General features: G+C 37.1%; 1 protein-coding gene across 2 annotated transcripts in view; it reads right to left on the reverse strand.

Annotated features, from left to right (window-relative positions):
* The window catches only part of LOC140135927 (zinc finger protein 423-like), a 79757-nt gene that overhangs the window by 12927 nt on the left and 39837 nt on the right, over positions 1 to 26993 (reverse strand). For both annotated transcript variants that reach the window (XM_072157603.1, XM_072157602.1), the window contains exon 2: positions 1271 to 1390. In XM_072157603.1, the coding sequence (XP_072013704.1) occupies positions 1271 to 1390 (120 nt within the window). The remainder of the gene's footprint in view (positions 1 to 1270; positions 1391 to 26993) is intronic.

Genomic DNA, 26993 nt, shown 5'->3' on the forward strand with positions numbered 1-26993 from the left:
ATATGGGCATAATTTATGCATATAGTATTGAACAATGTACCCCATTTGACATGCACTTATAGATAAATGAATTGTCTTACTTTATTAATTTAATAACTTCTTTATTATAAATAAAATGACACATAACTATTTGATTCATAAAATTGCATTCAACAAAATGATTGAAGAGAAAACACACAAGGCACTAGGCAGACTGTTATAGAATGGAGTATGTAAGATGCCATGTCCATAGCTTCATGCAGGAGTTTCCGACTAGCAATCAACATGATCAGCACATTCAGAAAAACACAGTTTAAGAGTGAAGATTGTAGTGAGTAACCAGTCCTTTATAAATGTGCTGGCCACTATCTATTATAATATAGTAGGCTTAAACTATACATTGCGAATTAATTAAGTTATTTTAAAATAAAATGTACATGTAAGTTAACTCAAACCGCAGTGTATATATCGAAAGCAGTGAAATCGGACATTCCTAAGCGAAGATATTGAGTTCGTAAGTTCTGGTATTACAAAATTGGAAATTGAGATATCGTGGGTAAAAAGCTGAAAAGACAAAAAAACCCAACGACAACAACAACAACAACAACAACAACAAAACAAACAGACCAGAACAATTTGGAGTACATGTAATGAATTAAAAGAGTTGACATGAGATTAGGAATTAATGTTTTCTGCTGTTTCAGTGTGCATGTTCTCATCGTTGATGGTTTGGTGGACTGTCATGTAGATGTAAGCGTGATCCTAAAAATGCCTTTCACATTGACCAAAACTAATTACAAGACCTCTTCTACATTGAGGCTGGCTTTCCCTTTTAAAGGGAATTTTTATATAGTATAGAAGCTATTTTCTAAGCATGTCATACCCACCATTGATCTCTCCATGTACCCTCCTCCATTATGTTTCCATACCTTTATGGTTGCCATCCACAATGCCCAAGTGGAGGAGCTTATTCCCTAGAATGCTCTACCTGTAAGGTTTGGTTTGAAGTACTGTATAAGTGGTAATTTTCGCAAGGGTTTTATTTTCACGAATTTCGCGATTAGAGCTCCAACCGCGAAAATAACACCTCGCGAATGTATGCAATAATGTATTACAAGTATAGGAAAGGACTGGGCAATCGCGAAGATAACATTCGCGAAAATGTGTCTCTGATTCCAAATCGCGAAAATAACTGTACGCGAAAATTACCACTTATACAGTAATCTTCCTTAGACCCTACCTTTATATCACAATTTCCTTAACTACTCTCCTTAACTACTCCCTTCCTTACCTTTGTTCTGGTTGGCATCCATGATGTCTAGATGGAGGAGCTTGGTAGCTGGTATGCCATCTATAAAGGCTGGTTTGATATCTTCTTCCATTGACTCTGTACCATCCAATGATGAATCGCCTGCAAATTAATAGAAACAAAAAAAAATGTTTTGGTCTGAAATTTTAATACAAAAATAAACATTTCAGGTACCAGTTCAATGATGATCCTATTATCTTTTTTCCACCGCAGGTTTGATCCATGATGTAGGTGCATTAGGGGCTATCTCTTTCTTCGAAGGGGTCATACATTTTGGAAAGAAAAATAGGGGTGGGGTTATAAAATGTTTGATGACCAAAATGTAGGGAGTCACAAGATTACCACAGATAGTGTGTTTATTTTAATCAAAAAGACTGGGATCCCAAATCTGGAAGAGTGTATACACATGTGTACAAGGGTGGTTTGATTGGATGATTGCAGTACAAGGCGTAGAAAGATGTCACTTACAAACATGAGGAGAAACAAAGTATGTTATTGAAGCTATAGTCATTATATAGTAAGCAATAATACCCCCTGTTACATTTGGATAAATCATACATATTAAATCAGCTTACTCTGGTGGGGTAATATGTGTACCAGCAAATCAGTCTCTCATCCCCCAGTTAATTTCATATTTTTCAAATCCTGAGTACTTAATAGATTGTGAACATCCACTTATATTCTGAATATCCAAACAGTGTCAGGACATATCGGGACAGTCAGCATAGGCGTGGATCCGGTGGGCGGGGGATAAATCCCCCCATTATTTTGCCAGCGGGGATGGTCCATACAATCACCCCCCAATGTTGATGCCTGTATATGGGTTTCTGACCAAAATAACCTCATATTTGGCCATTTGAGCCCCCAAAGCCCATTTTGTTCCGCGCTACGCATGAATTTAGTCCACTTTTACACAATATTTCATCAGTTTAGCTTCAAAATGGCAAAATTTTTCGTGCGCATTTGTACCATGTACTGATTCTGTTGTAAAAAAGGTCCCGGATTCACTATATTTCAAGAATTTTTTTCCAACCCCATCCCCCCCATGTCAAAAAAGAAATCTACGCCATTGACAGTCAGGGGTTAACACCCTACTCTTTTCTCAACCGACTGTGAGCTACATTGTACAAATATGACACATTTTTCAATAACTGAGATTTTCAATGACTCCTCAGATGACCAGGCTGGTTTATATCTATGGACCTGGACAACTTGGACTTTTGGGATGCGGTGGATTTGACGGAGAAGAGCGGTACTGAAAACTTTTGATAAACAACATAATACAAACCAAAACAAAATGATATTTAGTATACTGGAGAGAAAAATATTAAATAAAAATGAGATGGAAATGGGCTATTCTAGTTGAAATCCATATACCCCTATGGAAGACATGGCCTTAATCTTCCACACAGGGTGGTGTAGACCTCAAATAATGTCACCCATTTAGGTAACCCCATTTAAAATTCACACTCCCTGTGTGGAAGATTAAGGCCATGTCTTCCATAGGGGGTGATGGATTTCAACTAGAATAGCCCAATAATGATATACAAATAATCATTGAGCAATGGGACATCGCAGGGTCCTTAACAATTCATCGTATCCATGGAAATCCCATGGTAACTTATGATATGAAAAGTTTCCATTATCACATATACTAGTCTCATACAGCCTCTGAAATATTGAACGAATCTCTTATCTTCAAACAGTAAAGGTATGATTTAAATTGTAAAATTGCAACATGATTTGGGTCTTTTAATTCCACTGTGAGTACACCTTCGACTATTATATTTCATAGATTTTAGTAAATAATCATAGCAAGTCTTTTACATGTGATAAAACCAAATGGTATTAAAAGCCTATTTACTTGAACCAAAATTTGATAGAATATCTACGCCGTGTGAAAAGAAATGGTGTGGGAATTGCAAACTACGCAAGCAAAGCTCTAAAATAAGTCTCCATAACCGTAGCCTGATACACTAAGAGAAACCATCGATGACTTACCACATATAAATATTAACAGATATAGAAATACCCTATTTACTTTCATTTTTATTTTTTTTCTGTTTACTAACTAGGTAGGGAAGATTACATGCCAAGCATCAGAATATTTCCCAGGACAGGTCTTAAAACTTTTTCGCATAAACTATAGAATTCCCAGTGTCCCTGTCGCATAAAATGACATAAACAACTGCCATACAAAGAAGATGGCAAGGGGAAAAATAATAACATTGGGAAAAACTCCCAGAACGTGAAGAGGCTCAACATCGGTGTGTTGTGAATCAAATCCGTATCATCCTACCTCTCACAAGTACTCGACACATCTATGCCCTATTATTTTACTTATTCAGGTTAACTGTTCAAAATTGATTTCTTATGGTTTTGCTTATGAGTGATCATGTAACGTAAAACAGATTTAGTTTTTATGTAAAATGCAAGGTATATGATGATGCGCAAGTCCGGTCCAAGAATATTTACTCAATTTGGTATTTTATCCTCCTATAGTGGACGACTTACTTGGAGAATAGAAGATAGGAATTACTTAAGTATCTATCATGTCATAGAGGATAGGTAGAGCCAATATTTTTAGTGGATGACAGCACAGCCACTAAATGTAGTATCTACTAACCAGATGGGTGGATACCCAATGAAAATGCCATGAACAAATCATGAGCTTTCTATGCAGGGGCGTAGCCAGTTTTTATGGTTGGGGGATAAAAAATTTTGGGCAAAGACAGAAAAAAAAGTCCGGTTGCAAAATTTTGACCCAGTATTATCGATGGGATATATAATACATGTACCAGGTTTTTTTTAGAGAGACTGTACATATAAAATCTTTCAGCTTCCCAAAAAGGGCTTTATTAGGACAATGTGCGCACGTAGTGTGCAAAAATTTGGTATTTTACACTTTTTAGCCCATGATTTGGATGAATTTTGCCCTTTTTCTTTTCCTTTGCCTTCCCAATTTTCTCTTCCATTTTTTGTCAGAGGGTACTTTTCTCTTTCAATTTTTGTCAGGGGGAGAGGGCACTATACCTTGTGCGTCATAGGTAAAAGAAGGCATTTTTCAAATCACTGCATGTGTACGATGTAGTGTGGAAAAGAAAGACATTTGACAACTTTATCTTATAACATGTATCCCAGTCAAACTTGTGAAAAACTTTTAAATACCATCAGTCCAATCAAACATAAAGAGTCAATGACCATTATATACTTAGCAACCACCCCGGCAACCATACCCTCTTCTCCGTGCAGAGTACCTCACATACCCTCTAGACGATAAAAAACATCACAATACTCAAGCCCCAAGTTCTCACAACTATTCATGTTGATATGGGTGCTTACGACATAAGCCTTTCAACATTAGGGCATGTATCTAGTAACACCATCATCATCACCATCTCACCTAAGCTTTTCAAGTCAATAATCCCTCCTGTGCTCTCCGGCTAAGATGTACGCATCCCGTTTGTGAGACGACAATCAGTACACGCGAGGACGTAAATAAGATCAACTTACCATACCAAATAGAGTTGAATAAAGATGGTAAGATAACATCATAGTGGCAGTGTGTAGAAGCCTTATGAGGGCAATGATTACTATCTTTATTTGGATTGGACGATAAAAGGCACTACCTAAACGACACATTTGAAACCAGATTGGAAAGGCGAGAGTATACGCAATATCATGTGACCCGTTAGACGTATTTTAGTGTACAGTTCTCATAAGCTTCACTAAATGTGGTGGTAAACACATTGTGCAGTGGCGTAGCGTGGGTCATCATATTGGGGGGCACCGACCATGATGGGGTGGCACCGGGTCTAATTATGCCACACAAACACCAAATCACTCCAGAAAAAAAGTTGTCAGGATACAAATGTCCATGAAGGTCCTTATCAGAAAGACAAAATAATACAAAAAACAGACCTGGGGAAAAGGTCTGATTTCTGAATCCCCCCCCCCAAAAAAAAATTCTGTGTGTACACGGGCCTGATGCTGTGCATTGGTTGCTAACCACTAGTTCGTCCTTTCCCATTATATCCATGCGCCTATATTGCATCTTCATTATTGAGCCTAATCTGTTATAATTCTAACTTAATACAAAACCTTTACCTTAATTTTAAAGCAATTGAAGACCCTGAAAGTACATGAAAATGGATCAAACAAAGCACAAAAAAGGCTGCCAATAAATCTGATGAAAATGGAACAATTGGACGATCAGGTTTTCACCAATAAAAAAATTCAGATACCTGCAACTCTAACCCTTAAAAACCCAAAATCATACAAAATGGCTGAAATCAAATGCCAAAGTAAACAAAATGGCGCAGACTGCAACTTCCGCCGAAGTATTGGTAGTGCGTCTACAAGCCTGAACTGCATCAATACGGATTCACAACACTTGTGTGAACACCCCCACTGATGGTTTCTTCTCATCCTTATATTATCTTTAAAAGACTGTTAGCATACTTTATAGCAACATCAAATCTCCAGTGAGGAAAATCCACTATGAGCGTATGTCCCGTACCCTGGGACCCCTAGTCAACATATCAGTCTTTCACCTTTATTTTATAGTAAAGTTAAGTACAAATTCTCGCTCATGTCAAAGAGCTTCAGCTTCTTAATCTCGATTCTGCCTCTTGTTTTTATATTTTAATCTTTCCAATAAGAACTCTGACCTTTTATGATACATGTCATGAAGCCCTGCTCTAATTTTGGTGTTTTTTGTCTTATTTAAATGTTTATTATTGGACATTAACCATTACAGATGACATTAGAGCTTTTTTGTTCAAAAAAGGTCCAAATTTTGGGGAAAAAAGTCCACTTTTCACAATTTGCCCCTCCCCCCTTGGAAAAAAAGTCTACTTTTTCAAAATCAGCACCCCCTCCCACAAAAACATTACAGATACCATTTTATCTATATTTCATTTTTCCTTATTTCAACCACACAGTTCCCTCATACATAATTTACGCCACTCATAATAACTCTGCCATTTTTATGTTGCAATGTTTTGAGCCACCCTGTTATTATTATACAATAGTGCTCATCGCAATTAGTAAAGCCAAGATCGTTTTCAAATAAGACGCTTTAGAAAGAAAGTTACATCGCTGCGGGACCTCGTCGTCGATCTAAAGCCCAGATATTTGAAACTGAACAAGACCCATCTTACCCAGGGGAACCCAATTGGATGGAGCCTTAGGAGGCCTGACATTTTCGTCTGTGAAAACATAGGCGAGTACCGTTGTGCTAAATAAAGAAAAAAAAAAAAGGAAAATGTGGTATTTATTTGTGATGTATTATTTATACCCAAATGACATAATATAGAAATGGTTGATTCAAGCGATGATTATCAGAAGTGAAAACTTCAACTCTCCTTCTTCAATGTTTAACATCCGGATGGGTGCATCGATGGTATTATATTATCGTCACATGCTGTGGTAATTTACCTTTCTTGTCTCTTGCCAGATTTCTATAATATCTTTGTTGGTTTCTGTGCGTTTGAAAAGCATATGAAAATTTGTTTTAAAACTGTTTTGTTATCAGTACTGTTCATATTATTACCAATTCCAAAGACATCATAGGCATAGATCCACAAATGTGTGTTTTTGACCAAATAAACCTTATTAACCATTTTTACTTTTTAGCTGTAAAACTGCACATTTTGAGAGCATTTGTTCCCATTTCAACATTATATCCAAATAATTCAGTTCTCATATGAAAATTATTTTAAAACTGTTTTGTTATCAGTACTGTTCATATTATTACCAATTCCAAAGACATCATAGGCATAGATCCCACACAAATGTGTGTGTTTTTGACCAAATGAACCTTATATTAACCATTTCAGCTTTAAAAATTTGCAAATTTTTAAGGGCATTTGTTCCCATTTTAACAGCATATCCGATATCAGTTCTTAGCTTCCGAAGTTCTGGGCGTGTGCCGCACCCTTAATACCCAAATTCTGTGGTGGCACCATTTTTGTCTTTTACAGGGATGGTGAGGAGCAATGGGAAGTGGCATAGCCAAGAAGGGACATCTGCCCCCTGTGGTAAGTCTTGGGCCCTCTTGCCCTCCCCCCCTGTGGGATGCTGGCCATCCTGATATTTAAGATTTTAGGCCTTTTTTTGTATTTTTATGACTATTTTCGTAAAAACTTTTCCCCTTAAAAAGTTGTCTTTCCCCACATTGCCCACTCACTGAAAAAGTGCTGGCTACGCTACTGGCAATGGGGAGAGGAGGGGAGGACTGATGATTTTCTTGAAAGTGGAAATTTCCTCAATTTTTAATAGACATGGCATTATTCTAACTCTGCCATTTAATATTCTATCTCAATGCAGTCATCACATAAAAATTCTTGTCTGTCAGAATAATATTGAGTCACTATATTTTCATCGCTGTACCATCTATGGACCCAGGAGTAAGCTATATACCAATTACACTCCGTCACATGGGTATTAGTGAAAATTATCTCATTTGTTTCTGTGGTCATTTCTTACACTGATTATATTGTGGTCATATTGACTTGACAATATTTTGTTTAGGACTTAATGAAAAAACAATAATAATTTCTGATCTTATTTTAGATTTTTCCTGCTTTCCCACGGTGGTGCAAAATGGGTTGGTGTCTGTGATCCTTTCGGTAAGAGTACGAAAAAGTATGGTTTGATGGACATTTTGTCACATAAAGTTTGATCTAAATAATTAGCTGAATTTTGTTGCATTTACAGCAGTTATCTATTGCTATAATGTAATGCTGGTGAGTTATCGCCAAGATCGATGCTTGCAGAAAAGGGGAGAAATGATCTCTCTATATGAAAGATCATCACTTTCATCCTGATACTTGACTATATATGGGCTACTCACAATATGGTCAGCTGAGGACATGAAATAAGTAGTACCGACTGCCACTCTGTGCTTCAAAAGAAGGCTCCAACTGAAGGCGATTTTCACATCAGGAAGCTAGTACAAGGTGTTTCATTGTAGTCTTTGGATTGTAAGAACCATCTGCCCTTCTTGGTAGATCATAACGCTCACAATCCTGGGCATGGGTAGTGGAGATAGGACTTCACCAGATAGAGCTCCTGCATGGTATAGTGACCCAGTGCAACAAGGTGCTCCACTTACTTCCTGTTCTTTTATGCATACTGGAACATTTTGCTTCATAGCACTTCAAAAAATCTAAGTCTACTTTTCAGTCCCATTTTAGTTGTCAACCCAATAAGTATAAATAGTGCCGTACCTAAGGGACCCTTCCTCTTTAAAGCCACCTTGCCCCCCCCCCCCTCCCCATTCCCCTATCTGGAAAAATCCTGGCTATGCCACTACTGGTAAAAGTGTCACCCACTCGCATCACCGCAACCAGACTGCAAACATTAGAAACACACTAATTGTATTGACTTTTGTTTCACAGATCTAAGAACATGTTCAGACATTTTCGGATCATGTTGTAAACCAAGAAACACAAAAGAGTGAGTAACATGATCCAGGTCATGTCACAGGTACATTTAGTCCGACGAGTAGGACCTTTTTTTTCCTAAGTTACCAGACTATACTCAGCTTAGACTATGATCACTATCTCACATGGCGCAAGATAGGCAAATCACGCAAGTCCAGTGATCGCGCCGCCCGAAAAAAAAAGTGTTTTTTTTACATGGGGGGGGGGGCGGTTAGTGGATTTTTGTGGTTAATCTTTCTTGAGCGATCAGAGTCGGAGTATAGTTGGTAACTAAGAAAAAAAACTGGTCCTACTCGTCGGACTAGGTACATTGTACTTCTTCTAGCCTCTTTACAATTTTATACTCACTTCTGAACTTTTAAATGGGAACATTGTACTTTATCATGTTTATGAATCACACATTTGTGATGTGACTGCATGACTATTTTGCTAACTACCTTGTGCACTCTTCCCAGAAAGTATCACAAATAATTTCTTCCATGTTCACATCCACTCTATGGCGATATGCATCAATACAAGCAATATGCAACTAAATGAAAGGCAGACACCCTCCACAAAAACATTACCTGGAGTTTGCGAAGTATAATACTGATACAAGTGACTGTGCAAACATGTATTATTGTAAGATCAATCTATTGTAATATTTTCGCCTGGAGCCCTGTAGTGGGCCTCGCGGGAAATCGCCACCCCTCGGTATGGATCGCGAGGTCTTTTGACAAAAACTTGGAGGGTGCAGCACCCCAAGACACAAAAAAAGAGTAGAGCTACAGAGTCAATGAAATTATTACTCCGATTATCTCTACCAACTTGGATCTATGTTTGAAAAGCATGTACACCGCTCCGGCATGTACTACATTTTAATGAATTTCCCCCATTTTATACTATAAAACTTTCTTACTCCTATACAGAAGCAACTCTCTAATGATTTGAAATGATGATTTGACAAGCAGCGTTATGTTTGTCTAACAGGAAATGCTACAAGCATTGAACCTCACACCACACACCCCAAACCTTGCCTCCCCCTGTTCTCAATCCACTACGGACTTCATACCAAGGGAACTAAATCAGATGCAATAAACATGGTGTTGCCAGATTTTTCACCACAAAATGGTAGCAAACAAGATTATTTTGTTTGGTTGAAGATTCACTGCTTCTGAAAATGCATTGGGTCAAGATTCACCCTATATTGCTGTACAGTGATCAAAATTGTGAAGTCTGGAGGAGAGTAGTGTCAGTATTCCCTTTGACTCCTGCATAAGACTGTCCTCCCATGGAAACAATGCTGTATCTACAAGTGACTAACAGAGCAGATACATCAGTTTTTCATGGGAGGGCAAAAGAGGGTGTTGTAAGAAGTTCACTTGCAGCAGCACAAGACTATCACCACCCACCCACAATTTTCAGTATTAATGCCTTAGTAACCTCATTGGGCTTATAAGGCAGGACAGTGGCAACCCTCTAACATGTCTAAGACTCTGTCATAATTCTCCATCATGTCCATTGGGGTGTTTGACTTGATCTCCATAGTTAGGTAGCTGGCTAAGAGATGACAGGTTTCTAATCTGACTCATGTTGAGACAGATACCATGATTGAATCCTCATAGGATAACATTAGTACTCATGGGTCCATCATCAACCTGTAGCCATCTTCAATCACAGGCTATTCCATATGAAATCCACACTACCCCTGTGGAAGATTTAGCCAAAGTCTGCCACAGAGGGGGTGTGCATTTTGAATAGAATAGACAATTGGGTAACTTCCATTTGAAATACTTACTCCAGTTGTGGAAGATATAGGTTGTGCCGTATACAGGGGGAGTATGGGTTTCAAAATGATTAACTCTGACCAATTACATTAAAAAAACATACTCCCCCTGTGGAAGATATTTCCAAAATCTACCACAGGGGTAGTGCGGATTTCAACTGGAATAGCCCTTATCACAATTTGTCTTCAGGTACATATATATTGCAAGTATAAGCTTATCTAATGATATGTTATCTTCTTGTCTCATGATTCTGAAGATATATTTTACTGCAAAAGTTCATAATTCTGTGGAATAAGCATATGGTTCATGATTATGAATGAAGATAAGCGAAGATAATTCATGTCAACTTTCTCTATTTGACAAGTTGAACCTAAATGTTCATCTTGTAGAACAGTTATTTTTACTCATGATTTTGGTGATTTGTTTGAATCAATTCGAATACAAAAGCAAAAACAAAAAAATACCTGCCTGACCGACTCAACCTGAAATGTCAGCCCCCCTCTGTAGAACAGGTGTTTTTTCGTAGCCTTTGAACATCTGATGTAATTTTAAAATTTCAATCAAACCTTTTAGAAGTGTATATTACAGAATTCGACATATAGGCCTAGTTCTTTCACACTTACAGTGTGCCCCTGATTATCACATGTAACATGTGTAATGCAAAACGACTTTGCTTGTTCCGAGAGGGATTCAATTAGTCAATCAGGAACCCAAAATTCATATAGACCTAGTTTCTATGCATATCACAAAAGTGTCAGTTGTGATCAATAGATTTGAATTCTAATTCACACACCAAAGTGTATCGACCAATCAAAACGAAGCAAAGACCACTCATGATTGGCCGATTCCTACATGTAGTCTCCTCCGCCGCCATTCTGATTCCGTTCACTCCCCACACAACCATCAGCCAATGATAATATCTTTTTTGATTGGCTAAATCTTTTCCACCACATCAGTCACGTCATCAAGTATGATTTGAAACGAGGCTCTCTGCTACTTAATATTCTTGAATCATGAACATAGCAGTGGCTCTGGAACCGGGGGTCCATTGGGCCCCTCGCAATATTTAACATCTTCCGAAGCCTCTGCATAGTCATGTGGATTGATTGTATCTAATACGCATCTTCAGGGTTTCTCTACCGGATGTTGATCTGTACCTAAATTCCTTCTCACAAGGCTGGTGATAGGCATATGTGACACGATCAAGGGAAATGAGTCAGATGTCGCTAATATTAATTTTGAGATATTGGGCTATTGGCAAAGAAAGTGTTAAAATTCTTTTGTTTTTTATTGTTTTCATCGCTTGATAAATTGATGTAACTTCCCCCCAAAAAAGTTGTATCAACATGGGGTTTTTAGTTTCTGAAAGCTCTTTATGTCCTCTTTAGAAACCTATGTAAAACTCATTTTCAACCAGGGTCGACATGTGACTCATTCCTCTTGATCATTTCCCATGTTACATAACAATAGATAGAGTTCAGAGGTTAATCCATCTCTTTGCTATTTATTACGCATATTGTATATTGTGGGAAGGAATTTCGGTCAAATCAATCCGGTAGAGAAACACTACAGGTGCGTATTGTATATCAAACTCAGATGTATAGACAAGAAAAGTTCTTGGATCTAATTGTTTCATATTAGATCTATGATAGCCAATCAGGAATGGCGATATACATTAAAATTGGCAGAAAGTTTGCATAGAGTGAACATAATCAAAGCTGCGGAGGAGACTACTGCATGCCGTGCACTTTGACATGTTTTCTTCATCTGTCTATCAATCTGACTGACTTAAGCTTTCCTCCGTCCCACTGACAATAATTATCTAGAACAAAAAGAGAAAAATACTTCAATAAAACAGATCAAAGAAATAAAAGGAGAGATCATAGAAAGATAGGACACCAAGCTTGACACCACACTGGGGAGGGTATCAGTAATAAATCATACTTAATCGTAGAATTAATGTCAGATGAGTCAGGAAGCACTGTAGGCATGTCAGCCCCATGTGGAATGCTCTCTAGAGGGCACACACTCTTAGAATGTACCATTATCTGTGGGAGGCAACCTTGTTTTCAAGTAAATGTTAGATTTGTCGCAGAAAAAACAATATCGGTAAGTGGTGCTTCATCTGCATTGTTTACTTAAAGCTATACCAGTATAAAAACTTTTGTTTTATTTTCCCGAATAAAGTGCATCTTCTAGACACCGTATCAGACCTGGACACTGTCGCATCTTTGAAAGCAATTCTTTCTCTAAGATTGTTTCGTCAGAGGGTATAGACGAATCCAACAAGCCAAGTCACGGTAAGGATTTGGTCGGCCATTACTGGGTCCCCGCAGCACCAAACTGGTGTTGTGACTGCCCAATTGGGTGGATTAAAGCTGCTTAAAATTCGATGTTGGGATTCTTTTGTGTCATCATTCTTTTGTCTTCGTGTAACACGGGTGATAGAATGCAGTTTAAAATACCCTCCAAGGCCGCATCATTTCACATTTTAGAGCCGACGGGGACCCAGCTATGGCTGCCATTGAGGTGTAGGAATGTGTGAAGTTGGATTCGTCTATACATGGTAACGTAATATGGCTGGTCTTGCGTGCAGTGTGGTCTTTAGTCTTTATTTGAGCGTGTCAAAATTATCATTAGAAAATAAAGGAAAACAAAGCGGGAGAGTGTTGTGGTTTCGTCCCTCTGGTACATGAGGTCACTGGTTCAATTCCCATCAGTCAGGCATGCAGTGAAGAGGTGTTTGTGGTGCAAATGCACCCACCCAAATCCCAAAAGGTGTAAATTTGAAAGAAAAAAAATCAGCATCATTCAGTTTGAAATTTAATATTTTGTTCAATTTTACATCTGTACACTTCATCCCATTTGTTATGCAAATTTCATCATTTCTATTCTTGTGACCAACAACAGAAAGTGCACTAGTCTTGTGAAATTAAATGTTAATCTTTTCGTGTAAATTGTTCCACCCTCACGCTTACAACCAACCATCCAACCAACCAAATGACGCTTAAAAAATTACATAGCCTATCTCATCTGAACCCTCCAGAGAACCGTCCCAATCTTGACTCACACATAGCCTTCTAACTTAAAACTTATCTATCCATTTATCATCACCGAGCTTAAACCAAAATATTCCCTGAAAATATAACTATTCCCTCGCGTCGGTGAGCAAAACTGAGCCGTAATTTAACTTAGACATGTTAGATAGTGTTAACTCGTCTTTTTCTTTTATATTATTATTTTGTGGATGTTGTTTTTGTTGTCACGGTAGCCGTAGGTGTGATTAAGAGGAGGGTCAGGAAGCATAGAATCATGCACTGTTAAGCTCTAAAGATTACGTCTGGTCAATGTCATTGATAACAGGGTGAGTTTCCGTATAATGCGTTATATTAACAACATTCATGTTGTGTTGCTATTTCTTATGCAAGATAAATTTATTGTTTCATTAGTAGTTAGAACAGGAATTTGTTTCCTAAGCTATATCAAACAATTTGCTACTGAATGGAAAATAAATTAATTAACCAGTAATTGGACTGATTCCAAATTGAATGAAAGTTCGTTCATATCAAGTCATTTCAACTTAAGTTGGTAAGATGGTTGTCCTTTTGAGTAATACATATTTGGTTCATGAAAAAAGTATGAATGTGTGCATGTGCATCTTCTATTTAGAAACCCATTTAATCTTGATCAAAATTCACCTGATAATGGCAAAATTGCTTATTTTGTCACCGTAAAATGCTCCTTGATCATTTGGGGGAGCAGCCAGGTTCGTACGCAGGATTTATTAGGCCAAGTAAAATAAAAAACATGTTTCACGTCCGGATTTTTGAAAAAAAGGAGGAGGAGGGGGCTTTTTATTTTTTATCTCAAAATCGGTGTAAATACCCATAATTAGAGCTGTTTTAGCATACATAATAATGTCTGGAAAAAGGAGGAGGCCTCTTTTTATTTGTTGTTCTGAGAGGTAGGCCCCCTCTATTTATCTCAAAACCTTCCAGAAGTGTTTCTTGTATATTTTTATTAGCAAGGCTATAGAAAGCATCTCTACTTCCTAGACATATTTTATGAAAAGTTATAACAGACATATTTTATGAAAAGTTATAACTGAATTTCAAAAAATAAAAAAATTATTGAAGAAACCTCCAAAAAGGAAGCAGGAGGGGACGTAAAACATGTTTATTTTTTTATTTGGCCTTATTCTCTTTTGGTGGTGTGCAGGACTTCCCAAACTGAGCCTTTTTCATTTTTTAAAATAAAAGTGTGTTTGCACAATTTTTTGTAAAGAGCATTTTAAAGAGCAAGGGTGTTAATCTGAAACTGATATTAAACAATACACCAGGTGCTCTGTGAATATGGGAAGTGGAAGCTTCAGGCATTTGAAGACATACTCATTTGAGTCTGATTTCAGATAATAGACAAGATATCAATGATACATTGATACCATAATAGCTACTAGCACTTGAACTCATCAATTCTGAACTGATCACATAGGAAACTCACTATCAATCACCAACTCGCCAATTTTAACTCATCTTTTTCTGTAAGTTGTAGCCCATATAGCTGCATTGTGATTGGTCAAAAGTTGATAATGTGGATAGAACATGCTTACAGAGTTAATAATTAACTTTTAGTAGATTAAATTCTGGTGCATGTATACCTTCATTCTGCACATTAGCCATAATGTACGATCTTATACGGTAATTAAGTAAATTGTATAAATCTAATATTAAGTTAAAGTGTATCTAGCTAGGATGAAAAGCCATCCCATCATCATATGGAAATTTTGACCTCTCGTATTGAAGATATAGATTTTTCCCCAAAACACCAACAAAAATGTATAGGCCTTTTTGAGACAAAAATGTATATCTTCAACATGAATTTCCAATTGATGGTTGGCTTTTCATCCCAGCTACACACACTTTAAAGTACATATCATTAGATTTACAAAGTTTACTTTGAGGACTGTAAAATACCTAAAATTTGTATTATATCTTGAATATCTTGAATTTCAAAAAATCTAAATTATTTGATATCAGAAGGACATTTTTTACTAGTATTCAGAATGCAACTCGATATGTCTGATATGCTCTCAGGTCCCACAAAAAATACCGTGCAAATGTTGCTATCCGATTCCTTAATAACATTTAATTGTCGGGTTATATAAAAGTCATGAAAACGTTGTTAAAACATCTTATATGAAACAATACTACAACAACAATTTAAAAACGTCAAAATATTATTGTAGACTCTTTTTGGCAGACATTTTGGCAAAATCGTTTGTTAACACTTAAATAACATTATGTTAGAACATTTTGTAGCAAGTTCAAAAAAATTTATCAAAACGTTTTATACCCTTTATAAATCCTAACATTTAAACATATTAACGTTTGGTGTTTGCTAGGGTACTATTTTAAAAAGCACACTGAGCAGCCCATCCTATATACACCAAAAGCAGCAGCCGCAGCTTGTCATTATTCCATGAGCATTTCAGTGTCCTCTCTCCAATACCTATGAATATTGATAACCACACCATTACCTCTACCACCTTACACACATCTAAATTAAAACACAAACTGAAATCCCTCCCCTGGGACAGTACCACACGGCAGCCCCCGAGTTAAACTTACTCGCATGTGAGCATGTTATCGCACAAGACCTGATTCTCACGTCGGTCATTACGATGTCCCGAATGTAAAGGTATTGAAGAAATGCGAAATAACATCATTAACCTTTCTGCGTGTATACATTTAGTGGTCCTAGAATGCCCTTAGGGGTGAGCTGCTAGATAGGTACTACCTGACCTAATTCAACTAATTAACAAACAAATATCAAATGTCTCTTTTACTATAAATGAAAATGAAGAAAAAGTTACAATTATATATCTTTGATATGATGAGGTTTGTGTTTCATACAGTTTAAGGGGGTACTACACCCCTGGCCAATTTTGTGCCTATCTTTGCATTTTTCTCACAAATTATAGCGCATTGGTGACAATTAAGATATGCATGTTGTAGGGGCAAGGACTACAACTATTGCTCTGAAAATTCAGCAACTCAAGAAAAGTAGTTATTGATTTATTGATCAAATACTGGTTTTCCCTCATTTTTGACTGCAACTCCACAACTGCTGTCTGTGCTGAAATAAAATTTCCAGTGTAGTAGTTGTAGTCCTTGCCCCTATAATATACATATCTTACTTGTCACCAATGCGCTATAATTTTTGAGAAAAAATGCAAAAATAGGCACAAAATTGGACAGGGGTGTAGTAAGCATACAATCCGGCATACAATCAAGGCTGACAACCATGTATATTTTTGGCCAAAAGGTGTGTGCGATAATAAATAGTGTGTATTAGCCCATCATGTCCTTTTTCACAATTTCAGGGCAAGTTTGTTTTCAGAACGGTGGCATACCAACTGGGAAATGGGAAGGGGGAAGTCCCCTGCCCCTCCCGCCACAAGTCCCCCACCCTTCCCGCCACAAAATACCTGGAAACCTGACCAAAAATTTATCATGTGCATCTCCCTCTTGGTCAGTGGTTTAGGCCACAATTATTCTCATTTTGGCCCATTGGGCTATTCCAGAAAACAAGTGCGCACCCCTTTTAGAGGAGTACCGTTTCAATAAAAGAAATGTCTGGATTTCCAAGTTTGATTTATAAAAGGACGAGCTTGGAAATCCAATTAAATTAATGAAAAATCACGGAATTGTCCAAATGAGCCTCTCAAATTTTAAAAGAAGTATTGACCTTTTAATAAAACTATACTGCCAATATATAAAAAAAAGGGTCTTCACTATCAATATGGGTAAACAACTAATTATTACTAATCAACTCTACTGAAGAGAAGAGAGCATTAGATAAACAATAACATGAACACAGTTGATCATTAGGACAATAACAAATCAAATGAGATGGAAACGGCAACGACATGGGGTTTCAAATTTTGTCTAGAGTCTGAAATTGCACAAACATCACTAATTAGTTTTCTATGACTTAAAGCATTTTATCTTGATGTCTAAGTTGTTGGTAAGTTGTTGGTCCCTGTGATGGTCTGGGTTGATAGGAACGTCATACATCAGGAGTGGCCAACCCGCAGCCCTTGGTGACTTCCAATGCGGCCTGTGATGCTCGTGACAAAATTCAAGACAACTGTCATTTATTACAGAATTAATCGCAAATGGCTGGTCCTACAGATATCATTTTTAGTAATATTGATGTGCGCTTATTTTAACGAGTGTGAAGCGCAAGCAGCCAAAGTAAAACCTCTCTGGATAAGTGGATATAGTATACTAACTAAAGCAACAGAGCCCAAAAGAAGTGTTACACAGGTCCTGAGACTGCCCATCCCCTCTGATCACGAAATATTTAGTGACTGCTGTCAAATATCATTTGTTTATCATTCCTTGGTCAACTTGAGGCAAATAAATTTGTGATCAAATCTAGGACCCTGTTCACATTAAAAAAATTTCTTCTTTCAACGAACCTCGAATGAAGATTAAAAATCGTTTTTTCCTAATGTGTACGCACTTTTCTTCCTTCGACGAAGATTAAGATTGCTTCGTTCAACGAAGCTAAAAAGGTTGTTTCGACGAAGGAATACTTTGTTCGACAAACCTAATTTTGTAATGTGTACGCTCGCTTCATTTGACGAAGGAAAGTGATCATGTAACAAGTGACCCTCGCCGGCTTAAATAATAGCCGGGCATTAATAGCTTCGTTTGAGCTTCGTTAATTTTCATGAAATGTGTACAGTGCAATGTCTTTGTTCAATCTTCGTTCAGCGTAATATGTACGCATGCTTTAGTTAATCAAAATTAACTTAACTTCGTCGAACGAAGAAATCTTCTAATGTGAACAGGGTCTATGTGTATGTCAATTAGCCACTGATCATACTAGTGATAAAAATGCATTACAACGATGCTGAAGTTACTAAACTAATTTCTTGCGCAAAATCTGTTATTTGTGCATATGCAAAATCATGCATGCCCTCTTTGCAGACCAAAGAACTCTAGCAAAGTTCATTGCACATGTAAACGATTCTAGCACCATTGATACCCCCAGGATGCCTAATCTCTATCCGCTATCAGCCACACACGCCATGAGCTGCTAGGGACCCCGCATCATTGTCTGGTCATCAATCCCCCGCCCGTATCTTGGGGAAACAAAAGAAAGAGATGAGGGAAAAATAACACAACCATCATCATCGCTCGCAATCTATCGGGAACCATAACCATCAGAGAGATGGTACACAGAGATGAGATTGCACATGGCAAATTTGGCAAGGAACCGGTGTTAACATGGCTGCATTAATGAGTTATAGATCGAGTATACATGATTCTCATAGGATGCATATTATAACTAAGGTGCTAGACATTAGGATTACTGTGGATATCGATATAGCTCCTGAGCAAAAGCCGAATGATTCGCAAGTTTTCTCAGAGGTGACTATGTATGTTTTAAGAGAAAGTCACAGACCGGGGTTAAAATTAATTTTAACACATATGGTTTAAGATTCGCTCAAAGTACAAAACTAATTGTCCTGAAACTTTTTATCTAATGCTTTTATATATGGTGTTGACTAGTTCAAATTATGGGCTCTTCTGCTCTTCCAGATAACAGGTGCACACCCTCTACAATGGTGGTTTGGAATTAATGAAAAATTCCCAAAAAATTGTTCAATCAAAAATTTGAAATCTCAAAAGATGAACTTTAGTCTGGGCTAATCCATATGTGCAAAATGCATGATATGATTTTGCATATTTTACTCAAAAAACAGGGGGATAAATTGCCCAATTACCCCTGCAATCTTTGAGTCCTGGTAAATGGTGACAGTGCGAACTGCGAGTGCAAGGGGCTCGCTTACTACTATGCACTATACTCTCACACAGCCTCCACATGTTAAACAGTTTCTTTGAGTTCCACCGGCTGTGGCATAGACTACACTGCATCTTTATTTTAGTCAAGAGGGGGGAATATTCAGGCAGACTGTCACGTCTGAGCAGTTTACTGCAAACAAAGTGCACCGCTCTTTCCATATTCAACTCTAGACTTTTAAATCGTATGTGTAGTTAGCAGTCAATCCAGTCAATATCCATCATGCAAACAAATTGCTGCGTTTCTAGAAACTAACATTAAAATAAAATAATTTCGCAACTTTACAGGGTGTAACAATAAAATTTGTACAATTTTGAAAATAGAATGACACAAGTATGCCGCTTATATTTTGGTTTGATATTTATATGTCTATCAAGATAATTTCTTTAGCCACCAGCTAAGCTTTGTTTCAATAAAATCGACGGTATATAAGTGAAGATATGGCCAATTATGTAACCTAGTCTTAAAACCGCTTGGGCCAATTTTGTCCAAGTGTTACAAAAGTAACTGAATAGAGTTGAACCATGGACCAGTTGGACGATGCTCTTATGATAGGCAGTTTTAAACAATGAGGTATTCGAAGTGGTAATAATGATTACATAATGGAATATCTCCTTGAGTTTTTGAAAGTCACAACTAAGCACTGACATATATCAACTTCATTTACTAGAAATCGTGGCTGCAGCTCAACAACTTCAACCCCAATTCACGTTGGAAGAGCGTATTTTTATGGTTGTGAAATTCGGTAGCACATGGAGTCAAGCAGAAACCATAAGATTGTTTATAGCTCATTTTCCAAACTGACGTCTTCCATCAAGGCATACAATTACATATAACTATGAAAAGTATGTAGAATTTGTTAACAGAAATGCTGGCAATAGTGGTCACCCCAGAACAGATAGATGCCCAGCTGAACTTAATTTCAAAATCTTATTGTTTTGTACTTATGCATGTTGTTATGGATGCAAAAAACTGTTTTACCAATGATATATCTCAGGGATATGAGAAATTACTTTATTTATAAGATAATTTGAAAGAAATTTCATGACTTCATTTTTGATTTTAAATAAATATCATATTATTATTAAGTTCATGTTAATTATATGAAGAAACACCACTTATAATTTATTCTTTTGTGTCAGTCCTCCGCTGTTTAATGCACAATAAGCATATCTACGCGGTTCAAACTTGATATGCGCAAACATGGCAAAAGTGGCCCAACACGTTTTCTGGATGATTTAATTAATCGGACATAACTTTTGAACCCAAGCTAGTAAAGAAACCAACTAAACGTCTATTTTTAGCCAAGATATTACTGATTGCATTGCATATAACATTTGTGCCATAACGCTTTTAGTTTTTTCCTGACAAGTCAAAATGCAATTGTACAAATTTTATTGTTACACCCTGTATAACTGTGAGACTTGCTATTCTTTGGTTCACCTGGTAATGACGTATGATGTGCATATTGCTGGTCACAGTATCGAATCATGTGCGTAAATCTAACCGCACAGAGCATACACGCACATGCACAAGGGCAGCTTGTTGGTATGCTTGCAGCGCAATCACAAAAATCATGGATGTCACTATCAAACTGGAGGCGAATCAAAGAATATGTGTTTCATAGACCTTTAATATTTGGATCTTTCACAGTACAATTACCGAATAGGGTGCAACTTGCTAGATTTGAGTCCAGTCCTCGTTTACAGTGTTTAGGGTTATGGTTGGGGTAGGGCAGTCTTGTAATAAGACTAGTTGAGTTACACCCTATTCGGCAATTGCTCCTCTTTCACAAATTTCATAAGATGCACATTATATTTGTTTTCATTCAGAAGTTCATTTTCAGTAGGGTCTGTCATAATTATGAGAAATCAAATATTATGGAATTTTGTGCCTATATTATGCATATGTGACACGATCAAGGGGAATGAGTCGGATGTCGCTAATATTGATTTTGAGATATTGGCAAAGAAAGTGTTAAAATTCTTTTGTTTTATATTGTTTTAAGCGATTGATAAATTGATGTAACTTCACAAAGAAAAGTCGTATCAACATGGGGTTTTCAGTTTCTGAAAGCTCTAAATGTCCTCTTCAAAAACATGTATAAAACTCATTTTCGACCAGGGCCGACATGTGACTAATTCCACTTGATCATGTCACATATTAGCTCATTAATATTCAAATGGTTTGATAAGATTAGCAATTTTCACCTTCTTACAACTCCAAAATAGTCATTATTTTATCACAAAATTAAAATATACAGAACATGTACTAATAAAACTCCTTACAAAACTCAAACTGAAAAGTATCATTGTTTGACCTCCAATCATTGCCAGAGTACAGGTGTGACAAAGCTTCACATGCTATACTACAACGTGTGAACTCTAGTCTCACTCTAGAAATGAGATACCCACGCTACGCATGTAACACACACATGGGATACCCACACTACGCGTGTATAATACGCACCTTCCGGATTTGTTTTCAAAAACCATTACTCCAACACCACTTGTCAACTAATTTGGTCAAACTCTCATTTTGCATCACATGTGTCAAGATTAATAGGGTAAGCATGATACTCGTCATGTTCACACGCGCATAGTATTCTCGAAGATTGGTGTGCTCGAGAATTGCTATTCCTAAGTCAATCCCCGAGTGCGTGTCCACAGGACTCCATTGAAGCCTGGAATCCTCGAGTTTTGCGATGCCTGATGACATCAGCTCTGGAATTACAACCAGACTTACTGTATTAACCCATGCATCTACAGTTTGTCCACTCTGAAGTACAAAGTGACAATGCACGCGTATATATAGCGTGTAAACAGTGCGCAGTTATGCGTCTCTGCTGCAGGTATGCGTGCCTTCAAAGTCGGCACAATGTGTGTGTCCGCGTCTGTACTTTGTATTTCAGAGTAGACTGACTGTATAGGCGCCAAACTTATATAATTAAACCAAGATCATAGGTTAAACTCAGCACACGAGAATTGCAAAATGTATCATTCACATGGCGACTCGGGATATCATGAAATCCCCGAAATTTCTTGGGGATAAATTTTAGGCCAAACTTAAGGATTGAAATCCTTGAGACTGTTCACACGGCGAATTTCCCCATATTTTTCTAATGCACCGATATGCTCAAGCAAAAAGCCCTGGGTGTGGACCTGCCTTCAAGCAAATAAGAGGTAGAATGGATACCATAGATAATATTTAATTTGAAACCAACAAGGTTGGAAGTCCCAATGCTGCTGTAAGATCAATTATGATGGGATCAACCTTTTTTTTTGTTCCCATTTAATATGTTTACCCATTTATTATGATGAACCTGGACATAGAAGCTTTCAACTAATGTATATTTTACATTGTGTGTGCCCAAGGTGGTTTTGGGAGCTCCTGCTTCCTATGTTTATGCAAAAAACACATAAAATTAACCAATTTGGGCCAATTTCAGTCATACTCCCTCCCCCGGGTGATGGTTTCTGAGTACACTCCTGCACATCTAACAACTGCTTTGTTCAATTTTTTCCTTTAAACCCTACTTTCTTTCCTTCTCCAGAACCAAAAAGCCCTGTCAGCATAACAAATAAACTCAAACCATAGCTTGGGTTAGAACAAATTAGCCCAAGACTGTGAGATGCCCAATTCCTTGAACATTCTTCCATGCAAATTTCAGCTCATTGCTTCCAACTGCTCTTTATGGACCATGGGTGAACATGCTGCAAAGCTCCTTGCCCATGTTGCCAGAGCAAAGGTTTATACCCAGTACCATTTGGATGTATAGGTCATGTGGGGCTGGGGTGTGTGTGGTGGTGGGGGGGGGGTCTGTGCATGATGAAGATGGGTAAGTGTCAGTGGATAGGTGTGTTTCACATTCCATGGGCCCATATACAAACAAATAAAGATACAAAAAAGTCATTGTTATAAGTGAATCTCTTACATTATCTTTAAAAGCTTCAACAGACATGGCAAAAATTATTGGTTACTGTAGTATACAATTTATATAAATCATAACTCTCCTTGCATAACATATTGAAAAAAAAACAGGAAGTCTATCTCCTCTCTTCCTTTAAATATCTGCTGATATAAAACCCAGCAGCTTTTCTCCTTGCTTTCGTATTTGCATTAATTTGATGATACTCTCAACTAGAAGAGAAAAAAAGATAAATAATCGTCAGGGGATGAAATCGCCTCACCATAATTACCTGATGGGATGTGGCACAATGCATTATGGGATACATAAGGTGTATCACAAGACCTCTCCTGGGATACACACTACCTCCGCACCATTGGCTGTTCCAAATCTCCACGGAAACACTAAAGGTTTTATTTTTTTTCTCTACAAACTGCATAATATGTGATCTGGCTGCTCGCCTTTGATAGAAAATTTATGTGCAGCTGGAGAAGTTCCCCAAGCAGTTCCACATGGACCATGCCATGCATCATAGCCAGCACCCCTTGGGACGACTCCAAGAGAATTGTGGGATTGATAATGCATTTTATTATATCTCCCTACAGAGCACTACCCTGGTATATTGCATACAAATCTCCTAGGAAACCAGAGCTTTTAAATTATGATAAAATTGGAAAATATTGCAAGAGAAGACAGGGTAGGAACACACATAATGTATCACAAATATTGCAATTGTGACCTATTTCAAGACAAATTTCTATTGTTTCTATATTTTTATACAATTCGGTGCGCGTGAATTTAACTCATGTTTAGAGAATGTTGTCAAAATTTAACAAAAGCTCAGAATGTTCATATATTTATAAAACACATGTAGGCCTACATCAATGGACTTATTATTAAAAGTACAAAAATATAGTATTAAAATGTTGATTCTTGAGATGGCTCAATATTTTAAATATATGATAATAATAGGTGGTTAAGGGGGTACTACACCCCTGGCCAATTTTTGCCTATTTTTGCATTTTTCTCAAAAAATATAGTGCATTGGTGACAAGTAAGATATGTATATTATAGGGGCAAGGACTACAACTACTGCACTGAAAATTCAGCAACTCACGGCAAGTAGTTATTGATTTATTGATCAAATATTGGTTTTCCCTCATTTTTGACTGTAACTCCACAACTGTTGTCTGTGCTGAAATAAAATTTCCAGTGCAGTAGCTGTAGTCCTTGCCCCTATAATATACATATCTTACTTGTCACCAATGCATTATAATTTTTGAGAAAAATGCAAAAATATGCAAAAAATTGGCCAGGGGTGTAGTACCCCCTTAAAGGAAGTTAGGAACTTCTCACATATAGAAATTGCATGGCATGCAAAGATTAAACTCCTCTTTTACTAATGAGAACTAAAAAACACAATTTTTCACGTTGAACATATAAAATAAAAGTATGGGTAGATGTCTCATTTAAGACAGATTAGGATTAGGTTTAGTAACCCCTGGCCCTAATTAGCATATCGTGATGGTCTACCAAATTATTACTCCATATTTTTGCCTTTATCTCCATTTTAAATTTGCCGCCTTTGTCCTCCATGGACCAGATCGTGTCACATTTATGTTACTTCATAAGAATTAAAACTTTCTCAGTGATTTGCTCAGTGAAAGAATTTCCTTTCTAAGTATTTTTTTCTTCATGCAATGAAATAAAAAAAATTGGTTGTTTTGCAATGTCAAACTTGTTAAAATTTAACATGTTTTGCAAAGGACTGTGCATGCAAACTGATGATTATAGATCAAGAATCATACTTATTCTAGAGTTTTTATAGAGTAATTATGTTTGGTGTATGTATGAGACATAAAACCAATGGTGTCTGATATTTAGCATGCCAGAAACTTCATTTGTAATGTATTGATAATCTATAGATAGTGATAAGTTTGTGAATTGCAGTGCGTATCATCTTGGTAAACAGTTTACAGAAACAAGGCATACACAGCTTCTGCACTCTAAAAACAGGTGTTAATAAAACAGCACTATTTGATCAACACTTTTTAAACACTTAACACTTTTATTAACACATTTGAACACAAACTATTTTAACATGTTCAAAATAATGTTTTAAAATGTAGGGGAGCAGCGTGGCAGCCTGGTTAAGGTATTTGCCTTTGGTGCGAGAGGTCCTGGGTTCAATTCCCCGCAGAAACCCCAAAATAATCCTAAAATTCCGCTCTGACATGGCTCATCTGCTAAAGGCGGGGCAGATGATAAAAGACCTTGGTACATTCGTTTCCGATCTGGATAATAAGCCAGATTGTTGGCTACACATGCCTGTCCTGAAAGTGCCCTGATCAGCTAGCTCTACTGACAACCCCTCCCCCCCTCCTGCATCAGGTCACTTGTTCCTGGCCAAAGTTTCATCAGCGTTATCTCCTAGATTTCAGCTGTTAATGCCTAGATATGCTTGATAATAATAATTTCAACACTTCTGTTAAACATGTTAAAATATAAACAGATGTTAAAGTGTTAAAATTTTAATGAAAGAAACTATTTCAAAACTGTCACCATAAGTGGACCAATTTGACATCCCACATTTTCTATGATTACACACTGGTCCCATCTCTCAAAATCACTATATATTAGGTACATATGCTTCTTGGAAAGAAATTAGCACCATTTCCACATTTAATGTGTTTACACACAATTTTTGGTGTCAAAAATATGATTTTTTGTGAGATCATATTTTGAGCTCATAGTATTATAGTAACCATGCATGCATGCATGCTATCATACCAATTTTACTCTATAGAAACTCATGCTAGAAGTGTAAATCTTGAATATAAACTGAGCTCAAAAAGAAACTTATAATTTTTTACAACTTGTGAATCACAAGGTTATATCTTAAAATACTGTCAATAAAAATGAACCAAAATTACACACAGGATTACCTTAATACTCTACTCAAAACACATGTCAGTAACCAAGCAGTTGTCCAACTGACACAACAGCAAAATGCACTGTCATGGGACAGCTTCCTGGACTTCCTTCACTTTCACAGCCCAACATTTGGCACCCAGGACAAAAAATCTGTGAGAATGCACACAAGATCCTTGCACAGATGATAAAACGGTGCTGCTTTCTGCTTTTCATACACTTTTTTCATGAAACAGGGCTGGGCTGTGAATGTGGTCCAGGAAGCTATCCCATGTCAGCGCATTTTACTGTTGTGTCAGTTGGATAACTGCTTGGTTACTGACATGTGTTAAGAGTAGAGTATTGAAGTAAACCTGTGTGTAATTTTTTGTTCAATTTGATGTACAGGATTTCAAGATATGACCTTGTGAAAAATTATAAGTTTCTTTTGAGCTCAGTTTAGTTTGTATGTTTCTTCTGCTTACAAGAACCATGAGAACAGTCCAGTCCAATGCAAAAAGTTTATTGCAAGACAATTTTTATCAAAACTTGAAGAACGGTAATGACTCTGCATCAAATATAAAGGGACATTTTGTGATCAATAGCCTCATTCCCCAATTTTCTCAAAAAAAGTTGAGATTTTTATACCACAACATCTGGCTACATGTTTGTGTGTAAAAGATTTCTTGTAGATTCAATTGCTTAGCAAACATATTGTCAGATTTCTATTGATGTTAACAGAACAAAATTACAGCACAGTCATGACAGTGGTCGATCGATGGAGCAATGTAATATACATA

Source organism: Amphiura filiformis, chromosome 16 (assembly GCF_039555335.1).
Source record: "Amphiura filiformis chromosome 16, Afil_fr2py, whole genome shotgun sequence".
Taxonomy (NCBI): domain Eukaryota; kingdom Metazoa; phylum Echinodermata; class Ophiuroidea; order Amphilepidida; family Amphiuridae; genus Amphiura; species Amphiura filiformis.